Raw genomic sequence first — 10,626 nt, forward strand, 5'->3', positions numbered from 1 at the left:
CTTTCAAATATCTCGATTTCTCTTTCCTTTTCCCGCGCTATATCAAAACACTCCCTGTAAACGTAGAAGCTGTTTCATGTATACTGCCTTTCTATAACCACAGCAGGGCAATACAACGAAAAGAAAGGATGAAAAATAAAGAATAAATCAATATGTGCAATTTATAGAAGTAGTGTCTCATTAATAATAGATTTAGTAAGTTATTATACACATTTATACTAAGGATCATCACAAACACACCCGCCCCTACACGTCAACCGGGAGGACCAGTTGTGTTGTTGTTGTTGGTGGTGGTGGTGTGTCCTATCTTGCCATACACCCATACACACCCACACACACCCATACACAGCCATACATACTTAAAAACACACTTATATACCTCAAACACAGCCATACATACACTCATATACCTCAAACACAGCCATACATACACTTATATACCTCAAACACTCGTAAACACAGCCAAACACACTCATACCCGTGGTGGTATTTAGTGTTAGTCCTCAGTCTTGCCACACACACACACACAGACAGACATGCCCCCAAACACTCTTAAACACCAAATAACACACACAGACATAAGTGTGCAGTGTTTAGGAGCACCAAGCAGTGAGTGAGACAGCAGTACACGGTGTCAGCGTACACCACAATCCTCCACAGCGTTCATGTGTGAGGTACGTTTGAGGCCGTTCACTTATTTCTTGGGTTAGGTTTACAAGTGAGAGTGAAAACAGTGTGACTTGTGCCCAGGTGTTGAGGAAGGCGATTGGTAAAAGTTTTGAGTGTGTTTTGCGTCATTTTGTGTGTGTGTTTCTAGTGCGTTTTGAGGCATTTTGAGGTGTTGCAAGGTGTTCTGAGTGTGTTTTGCAGTAAAGAGGCAAGTTTTAGGAGATGTGACTTGCTTCCTTCAGCCAAACATGTGTCACAATGCAGTCACCAGTCTGACATTTCATAGCCGTGGTCACTTCTTCCCGATATACCTTCATTTTGTTGTGGTGAGCTGATAAAGGCAACACATGGACTCAGAGCCCCTGCCCCAGCTGTTCCTGCCTCCCTCTCCCGGGATGTAGCCCACCCCCGGTCCCCCTCCGCTCTCCTCCCGAGCCCCCGCCTCCCGGGCCACCAGCAGGTTTCTATACTTTTTTCACATATTTGCTAATGATAATATTACGCTTCCATGGTGTGTTTTTATGGTTCCTATAAATACTGCGTTGTGTTTGAAGAGTGTTCCGCGCCAGAGTTTGGTAAATATGTGGCGTTTAGTGGTGTTTTATGGCGTGTATAAATGTCTTTTCAACGGCCAAATTTTCCATCTGCTTTTTTGAGTTTTTTTATTTGAAGGTGTAAGTGGGCCTTTATGGTGGCAAAGAGTCGTCTGTGCTGATTTAGGCGTGAAATCAACCCATTGAGTCAAATATGTGGACTTTGAAATGGTGTTTGGTCCCGTTAAACGTAAGTTTTATATTTTGTATTTGATTTAATTACGTTTTTGGTTGACGGTCTAACTCGGTGTCCAATGCCTTAAAAGAAAGCTCAGACTGTGTCAAGTGTGTTAAAATACTCGCCAAGTGAAAATGGCTGGACTTGACAAGAGTTTTTGATGAGTTTGGATTTGAATGGTTTTGTTTGCCATAAATAAGTTTCATTGGTTCACTTCTGGTCCTAGCTAACTGTTGGACGCCTGAGAAGAGAGTTTATATTGTCTAATATTTTTCAAAATAAATATAAAGTGGAAATGGGTGGACGTTTTTGAGTTTCATGAGTGCAAATGATTTTATAATTTATAATATAGTTAATTTACACAATTCTTTGAAACTAGTTAGGCAGGAGATGTTTTTATGTTGTGGATGTTAGTTAAAGTTTGTTCACAGTCGTAAAATGTCAAGCATTCGGCCGTGGCTTCGTTTTTTCTATGGGTCAATTTTCAAATTATTTACGTAATTTAGACGAGTCTCCGCTGGTCCCGCGCATTCTGTGACGTCACAGGCCTTGGGCTGGCGTCCCTCCCTCCCAGCCGCCCAGTTCGTCAGTATTTTGCCTAATATCTAGTGATTTCTACGTGTTTGCGTGTGTTTCAGGGCTCTGGTGTGTAGATAATAATGGTAGAAGGAAGAAGAAAGGAGAAATAAAGGAGGAGGAGGAGGAAGGAAGGAGAAAAGTAGGAGGAAGAGGAGGACCAGCCAAGGCTGCCAAGCCACTTCCTCAATATTTTGCCTAATATCTAGTGTTTTCTGAGTGTTGTGGTGTGTTTCTAGGCTCAGGCGTGTAGATGGAAGCAACAGAAAGACTAAAAAAGGGAAACAGAGGAGGAGGAATGAGAAAGGGAAGCGGAAGAAGAGGAGGAGTCAAGCCACAACATTTAGGTAAGTCACCCTTGTAATGTTGCCGTTCTTTACAATGCTTTTGGTGTAGTGGTGGGTATATTTGGGGTATTTTAAGTGTGTTTGGCAGTATTGCAGAGTGTTTTAGGTGTTATAAGTATGTTTTCAGTGTGCGTTGGATGTATTGAGGCATATTTGACGTATCTTGAGTGTGGTGTGGAAGTGTTTGAGTATTGGCGTGTGTTTTGAGTGTGTTTGGGGGCATTTTGAGGGGTTATCATGTATTTTGCGACAGTTTTGAGTGTTTGAAGAGCTTTGGGTGTGTGTGGGAGTGATTTGGGTGTATATTGGGTTTTTGTAGTGAGTTGTGTGCGTGTTTGGCAGCCTTTTAAGGTGGTGTATGGTGTCTCAAGTGTGTTTTAGGACGATTTGAAGTTGTTTTGGTGTGTGGCGCGTGTGTTGGGTGTGTGTAGAGGCTGTTTTTGTTTGCATTGGGTGTTTCTAGTGAGTTTTGGCTGTTTATAGAAAAAAATAAAAGAAACACGTAAAAATAAAGAAAATAAGGTAAAAGTAATAATGTAAATGAATACCCGTTGAAAAGGCGGAATTGTTCATGCACCACCACAACAAACCGAGGACGGCCCTATAATAAGAAAACAACGGGAAACGTCGAGGAGGTAAGACGTGGTGTGTTTTGCTCCCGATTTTTTTTTTTTTTTTGATTTCGTTCTTTGTTGTTTTAGCAGGATGTACGAGAACGACTGTAAGGTATGCAAAGGTGAGGTGAACAATAGGAGTAACTCCATCGCATGTGAATGTTGTGGAGATTGGTATCACACGCGATGTGTGGGCCTTAAGGAAGCCAGCCAGAAGGTACTGAGGAACGACTTCCTAATAGGCCTATGCCCTGAGTGCCTAGACACTACCAGGGCATGGTGGGAGGAGAAACGGGTAGCAAAGGAAGAAGGAGGCACGGATGGAACAGGGGAGGGCCCTGACCCTAGTAGTCAAGGAGATGTGGAGGTGGAGGGGCGCCACAGGTGCAGTGACCCCACAGGAGTCCGACCACTCCTACAGCAACAAGGCTGTAACGGACTCCTGGTAACCGAGGGAAGGGGCAGTGAAGAGGTGATGGTGGAAAAGGACAGCAGTCTGGAGGAGGTAGGTAAGGAGCCAAAGGTACAGGAGGAGGCCAAGGGAGGGGCTAGGAGTAGGAGTGCACTAGATACCCCAGCCAGACACGGGCCAACAGCAGAGGTACCCAGGAGGCCAATAGTAAGAGAGGGAAGGAGGACCAGGGCAGTGTTGGGAGTAGAGGCAGGAGTGGCAGAGGTAAGGGCCATAGTGAGTCGGCATGGATGGGCATAGGTCGGCAATCCTGGCGACATATCCAGGATGGCAAGCGGCTATGGCTGAAGACAGGGAGCAAAGTTAGGAGGATGTGGCTGTTTGGAGATAGCCTGATGAGAGGAGTAGAGAAAGAGATATACTCCTGTCGAAAGGTGGGTATAGAGTGATGGACAAAAGCAGACCAGGGGCCAATATTCGGGTCATCCGTGAGGCGGTGATGAGCTCCCTTCACCAGATGGAGCCTGAAGACCTGGTGGTGGTAGAGGGAGGAGGAAACGGGCTGGAGGATATAGGAGGACGAGAGACAGTGAGAGTGATGGAGGAGATAGTCAGAGTGGTGGAGCGTAAAACACACAGGAGGCCCCTGGTGATGTGTATCCCTAAGAGGAGGGACAAGGAGGGTCAGGTCTTTGGCCGGGAGAGGAGATGGGTGAATGGAAAGGTAGTAGAAAGACTGGAAGACTGGAAATGTGATGGGATGCAGCTGTGGGAGAGGATGGACTGGAGGCAGGTGTGGACACAGGATGGCGTACACATGTCCACTATTGGAAAGGTGTGGGTGGCCTGGAACTTGGTGGAGTGGGCTCAGCGTTGGGAGGAAGGCAGCAGGGAATAGGATAGAATCCAGAGAGAAGGGGCAGGTGTTTGTATGAGAGAGGAGGACAGAAGCGTGAAAGAGAGCAGGTTACCGAGAGAAAGGGAACCTGCGGGAGGAGAGTGGGTAAATGTAAAAGGAAGAGGAGGTACCCACAGGGCGTCAGGATGCATGAGGATTGGGTGTGTGAATGTGAGAGGATGGGGCACTGGCAAGTTTGAGGATTTATGCAAGGAGCTGAATGAATGGAGCTTGGATGTGGTAGGTATCACGGAGACTCACCTGCGGGACGTGGTGCATATGGAAGGAAATGAGTTTGTCATGATAGGGAAAGGGCGTAGAAAACAGGATAAGTTAGGAGGAGGCGTAGCCTTGCTCCACAAAAAGGTGAGGAACCTGAGAGTGGAAGAGCTGGACATAGGAGACAGTGCTGAGAGTGAGGACGTGCTAGCTGTTCGAGTGGAGTGCAGGAGTGAAAGTGGCAGAGCTGAGAGGATAGTCGTAGTGGTAGTGTATATGACAGTGGAAGGCGACAGAGCAGTTAGGAGAATGGCAGAAAATATAGTGTTTTGAAAAAGATTGCAAGAGAGTATGCTGGAGAGAGAGTGATTGTTATGGGAGACATGAATGCCCACATAGGTATGTTAGGTGAACAAATGAACAGGAACGGTGAGATGCTGGATGAGCTTGTGAATGAGGTGAGTTTGGAGAATCTCAATGAGACCCTGGCTGAAGGACGAGTGACTTGGTGTGGGAGGAACCAGGAGTCTGCGATTGACTACATGCTAGTGAATGGGAGAATGCGTGAAGTTGTTGACCGCATGTGGATTGATGAAGATGGGATGATTGACATAGTCTCAGACCATAACATGCTGGTGTTAGAGTGCAAGTTGAATGGAAGAGATGGAACAAATGCCAAGGCCAAGAGGAAAAAGTGGAGATTGAGAGATGTAGGATGGGAGAATTTCCAGGTGGACTTGAGTGAGAGGAGCTGGGAGGATGAAAGTCTAAGCGACGTGGATGAACTGAATGATAGATTTGTAGAAAATGTGAGAAATGCAGCAGTAAGCCAGATAGGGTATGCAAGAACAAGTGCCAGAAAGCATGCATGTAGGCCGTGGTGGAATAATGAGATCAGGGATGCTAGGAAGGAAAGGAAGAGACTGAATAGGGTGTGCAGACAGTTAAGAAAGAGGAGACATGAGAGTGAGGAAGCTGAAAGGAGTACCTGAATGCATGGGCAGCGTATGTGAGTCAGCAGCGAATGACGAAGCGAAAGATAATGAATGCTAAAGTTACAAGTGAGAGAAGTGTGATTCAGTCCCTTAGAGAGAAAGGTATGGAAGGTGGGCGAGAATGGTATAGATTCCTGAGGGGTGAGGGATGCCTAACAGTGAGAATGTGGAGAGCCTGAAGGTGAATGGGGCAGTGGTGACTGATAAGGAAGAAATGAGAAGGGCAATAAAAGAGTTTTGGGAAGAGATTGGAGGTGTAAGTGAGGTCTTTGATGTGGATGAAGGACATGTGTCACTGGAGAGAAAGGATGCAGATGAGTTGAATGAAAGGATCAGCAGGGAGGAGGTGGAGAAATGTGTGAAGAAGCAGAAGAATGGGAAGGCAGCAGGGCCGGATGAGATACCGTATGAAATGTACAAAATGGAGGAGAAGTAGTGATTGATAGGATGACTGAGTTGTTCAACCAGGTGTGGGAGGAGGAGAGAGTGCCGAGAATGTGGAATGAATGCAGGGTGACCTTGTTGCATAAGGGAGGATATAAGAGTAAGAATGAGTTGAGGAACTACAGGCCGATTGCGTTAGTTAACACAGTAGGCAAAGTGTTCAGTGCGGTGTTGAATGAGAGATTGTGCAAATGGATTGAGAGAGTTGGAGTGTTAGGCGAAGAGCAAAATGGATTCCGAGTGGACAGGAGAGCAGAAGACAATCTGTTTGTAGTGAATGAATTGATTGAGAGAAAGAAAAGGGATGGTAGCAAACTATACTTAGGTTTCCTAGACATAGAGAAAGCATATGATAGGGTAAACAGAGAAATGCTAGGTAGGGTGTTAGAAAAATTGGGTTAAGTGCAAAGATAGTTAACATAGTGAGAAGTATGTATGTGGATACAAGAGCTAAGTATAAACTAGGGATATAGAGACAGACTGGGTGAAGAGTGAAAGAGGAGTTAGGCAGGGTTGCATATTATCACCAACCCTCTTTAGCTTATATACAGAAGAATTGGCTGCTAGAATGAGGAGAATGAATGCAGGTGTAAATGTGGGAAATGATAAGATAGGTGTGCTCTTGTATGCAGATGATGTTGTAGTCATGAGTGAGTCGGCAGAAGAGCTACAGAGTATGCTTGATGTAGTAGATGGGTATGGAAGAGATTTTGGAGTGAGATTTAGTAGTGAAAAGAGTAAGGTAATGGTTGTGCATAGGTCAGAGGATGAGAGGAACCATGTGTGGAGATTAGGAGTGAATGAGGTGCAGCAGACAGATGAATATAAGTATCTGGGGATGTGGATGAGTCCGGATGGCTGTGTAAAGATTAAGAATGAGAAGATAAGTATGGCAAATCAGTGGGTAGGTCGTCTAGGAAGTGCAGCAAGGATGAGGGCGAGTAAATATGACGTGCTGCGAGAAGTTTGGAAGAGCGTGGCTGTTCCGAGCATCATGTATGGTATGGATGTGATTGCTTGGAATGAGAGTGAACTAGATAAGTTAGAAATAGGGCAGAATAGAGTTGCAAGAATGGCACTTAATGCACCTAGATATGCAGCAGTAGAGGCCCTTAGGGGTGATATGGGTTGGAGCACTTTTAGAGAGAGATATGTGAAAGCGACCCTAAAGTATAAGGCTAGGTTAGAACGAATGAATGATGCAAGGATAGTGAGAAAAGTGTTTCTGTGGAATGTCAGGAGTAGCAAGTGGGGAAGAGGTGTGTCAGGCTGGTAGCAAAGAGTGGGTTAGTAAGTAGTTGGGTTTTCAACAGGTAGAAGGAAGACATTTAGAGAGAGACTGGAGTATGATTGTTAGAAATGGAGAAGGTAGAGAATGGGATGTAAGGAAGTGGAAGAGTGAGATAGACAGAGTAGTGAAAGGTGTGGGACTGGATGACTGGAGAAATAGGATGGAGCAAAAGAGTACCTTGGTATGGTATAGAGAGAAAGAGGCCCCAATGTATGAAAAGTGGTATGACGGAAGCCTGGGTGGTGATCTTCTCTTCCGAGCTAGGGCACAGTGCATGGATGTGAATGCAAGGAATTATAGATGGTCAGAGTCCTGCAGCAAAGTGTGCCAGATGTGTGACTTGGGAGAGGATGAGACAGTGGAACATGTGGTGGTGGAGTGTGTGAAGTATGCCAGAGACAGGCATGAGATGATGCAAGTGGTGCTGAGGGAGCTGGGGCATGACAGAGTGGAGATGACAGGAAGGGAATGGATGGTGTTGCTGCTGGGACTGTGTGGGGAGACGAATGAAAGGATGATTGAGGCTGTGAAAGAGTTCCTGGAGAGAATGTGGCGTGCCAGATGCAGGAACTAGTGGTGTGAAAGATGGTGATTGCCCTCTTTGTTGTCTGGTGTTCTTTATGTTCCCTACAGGAGCTGCCGATACAAAGGCCTGACCCAGAAGAAATTCTGCGTCACCTGTACCATCAAGATCAAGATCAAGACCGAGGCGGCCCTCCCACCGGCGCTGCCGCCACAACCACCCTCTCTTGTGGCAGGGGCTGGCAGGGACGCGCTGGGACGCATCCTCTTCACCGACCCACACAAATACAAGGACGCCATATACAAGAGGTGGACACAGCGGGAAAAGAAGAAAAAAGAACTTCAACATTAGCGGAACAAAGAACGAGAAGAAGTAAGGAGCTTCCGTTGCAACATCTACATCTACATCTACCACTAATGGCCACCGGGATACGTGTCTTATTTAATGATTTCCGAGGCCCCTGGCGGTCATGGAGGGCGGTGAGCAGTGCCTGGTGAGCCCTGTGGCATTGGTGCATGTGTGTGTGAGTGCCATTGTGTAGTTATTAGTATTCATATGATTTTGAGAGGGTAATTGTGTGTGTGTGTGTGTATTTATTTTAATATTTAATTCATTCTATCGGCTGTGTAAGGGGACTGGCACCGGAGTAGGGCTAGTTTTTATTATTTTTGTTATGTTGAAGAGGTAAACTTGTGTGTGAGAGAGAGAGAGAGTGTCTAGTATTTATTCAATCTATTTGACTCATTCTCTCGGCTCTGTAAGGGGACTGGCACCGGAGTAGGGCTAGTTTTTATTATTTTTGTCATTTTTATGTTCCTCCTTAGCCAAGAATCTTAGATACAAAAAATAAATCAATAAAAACGGTTTCTCCAGTCCTCTCATGCTAAAATGACCCTAATCTAATTTTTAATCCCCAGGGGTTGTGTGGCTGGCCTGGGGGGTGATGGGGGGCTGGCAGGGGTGATGGGGGCTGGCGTGGGTCACAAGAGGGGGCTTTTCTCCCTTATGCAGTCTTCTCATATGCTAAAATGACCATAATCTACTTTTTAATCCCCTGGGGTTGTGTGGCTTGCCTGGGGGGTGACGAGGGGCTTGCGGGGGTGACAGGAGGGGGGCTATTCTCCCCTTTACCTCTCAGTTGTCCTTTTCCAGTCCTCTCTTATGCTAAAAAGACCTTAACCAAATTTTTTATCCCCAGGGGTCATGTTGCTTGTGTGGCCGGTGTGAATGTGACCGGGGGCTTGGCAGGGGTGATGGGAGGCTTGGCAAGGGTGGCAGGGGGGCGAGGTACAGAAAATACCCCCCGGCGTACATGCCCTCAAAACTGCAGGAGATGGAGGACAGCGGGGAGATGAAGGAATTTGAGTAGCGGGCGTCTCTCTCTCTCTCTCTCCCACACCACTCTCCGTCTCTCCTCTCTCTCTCTCTCTCTCTCTCTCTCTCTCTCTCTGATATTAATCCGCTTGTTTATTTCAGATTGTGTGTGTGGAGAAACAGACCTGGAAAGTGTGTGTGTGTGTGTGTGTGTGTGTGTGAGGAGGAAGTGAGGTATAGGAAGATGAGAAGAGGAAGAAAAGAAGGAAGGACTCTCTCTCTCTCTCTCTCTCTCTCTCTCTCTCTCTCTCTCTCTCTCTCTCTCTCTCTCTCTCTCTCTCTCTCTCTCTCTCTCTCTCTCTCTCTCTCTCTCTCCTCCCTCCTTATGTTTTGAGAGCATTTTAAAATAGTTTGGCATATTTTGAGGGCACTTTAAGATAGTTTGGGATTTTTTAGGGCATTTTAAGACAGTTTGGTATCTTTTGAGAGCATTTTAAGATAGCTTAGCATGTTTTAAGGACAATTTAAGACAATCCGGCATGTTTTTAAGAAAGTTTGGCAGGTTTTAAAGACATTTTAAGACAGTTTATGTTTTCAGTGCATTTTAAGGAGTTTGGCATATTATGAAGGCATTTTAAGACAGTGACATGTTTTAAGGACAATTTAAGACAGTTTGGCATGTTTTATATGCATATTAAGATAGTTTGGCATGTTTTGTGAGCATATTAGGAGAGTTTGGCATGTTTTTAGGGAATAATAAGATAATTTGGCATGTTTTGAGGGTATTTTAAGACAGTTTGGCAGGCTTTGAAGACATTTTAAGAAAATTTGGCATGTCTTGAGGGCATTTTACCATAATTTGGCATGTTTTGAGGGGCATTTTAAGACAGTTTGGCTATGATTACACCATTGTATTGAGATTAGCAAGTGTCTATGGAGGTCACAAGATTAATGGCCACAGTCCTCAGTATTTTAATGCCCCACATGATTTTCTGAAGCTGCATAAAATCCCCAAACACAAAATGAATATGTCCTGGTACTGAAGGGGTTGATGGCTACGAGCTGCATGCCAAGTCTCTCTCTCTCATAGTTAGCACGCCCATAGATCATCACTTTTTGTTTACTGTTGTTCACTTTACCTTTGTCAAAGTTTATGGTGAGTAGATAAGGTGCGGCGATTGCTGGAGCTTAATTGTGGTCCAGTTTCTGTGTCTCTGAGGGCATTTTGATCATTTGTTACATTATTAACCCCTTCAGAACTGGGACGCATTTTACCTTGAGTTTTGGGTGTGATTAGAGGGCTTTATTAACATTAGGAAGGGTTTATGGAGGTGAGAAGTTTAATGGCCACAGTCCTCACTATTTTAACCCTCACATAAGTTTGTGAAGCTGTATAAAGTCGCCAAATAGTCACCAAAATGAATATGGAAATGCATCACGGAACTGAAGGGGTTAATGATAGTGTTAGCTTGGGTGGCAAGCCTGACTGGAGAGGCTGTGTGTGACTAGGAGAGGACTGATATGTGACTGGGAGAGGTTGTGGGTGACTGATA

General features: G+C 45.4%; 1 protein-coding gene across 3 annotated transcripts; it reads left to right on the top strand.

Annotated features, from left to right (window-relative positions):
• Positions 1–345: 345 nt before the first annotated feature.
• Positions 346–9,128, top strand: LOC123509058. 3 transcript variants are annotated; one of them, XR_006676102.1, is made up of 4 exons: positions 346–674; positions 2,256–2,363; positions 7,870–8,252; positions 8,958–9,078. XR_006676102.1 is itself a non-coding variant. In XM_045263182.1 (3 exons), the coding sequence occupies exons 1-3, from the start codon at positions 3,453–3,455 to the stop codon at positions 9,112–9,114; spliced, it is 570 nt and encodes a 189-aa protein (XP_045119117.1). In that variant the 5' UTR covers positions 3,443–3,452; the 3' UTR covers positions 9,115–9,128. The 3 variants fall into 3 exon arrangements, 2 of the variants coding, with proteins under 2 accessions (XP_045119117.1, XP_045119116.1); XM_045263182.1 differs by lacking the exons at positions 346–674; positions 2,256–2,363 and adding an exon at positions 3,443–3,482 and having other exon boundaries at positions 8,958–9,128; XM_045263181.1 differs by lacking the exons at positions 346–674; positions 2,256–2,363 and having other exon boundaries at positions 7,815–8,252; positions 8,958–9,128.
• The last annotated feature ends 1,498 nt before the right edge of the window (positions 9,129–10,626 follow it).

This window comes from Portunus trituberculatus, chromosome 26, assembly GCF_017591435.1.
Source record: "Portunus trituberculatus isolate SZX2019 chromosome 26, ASM1759143v1, whole genome shotgun sequence".
In the NCBI taxonomy this organism is placed as follows: domain Eukaryota; kingdom Metazoa; phylum Arthropoda; class Malacostraca; order Decapoda; family Portunidae; genus Portunus; species Portunus trituberculatus.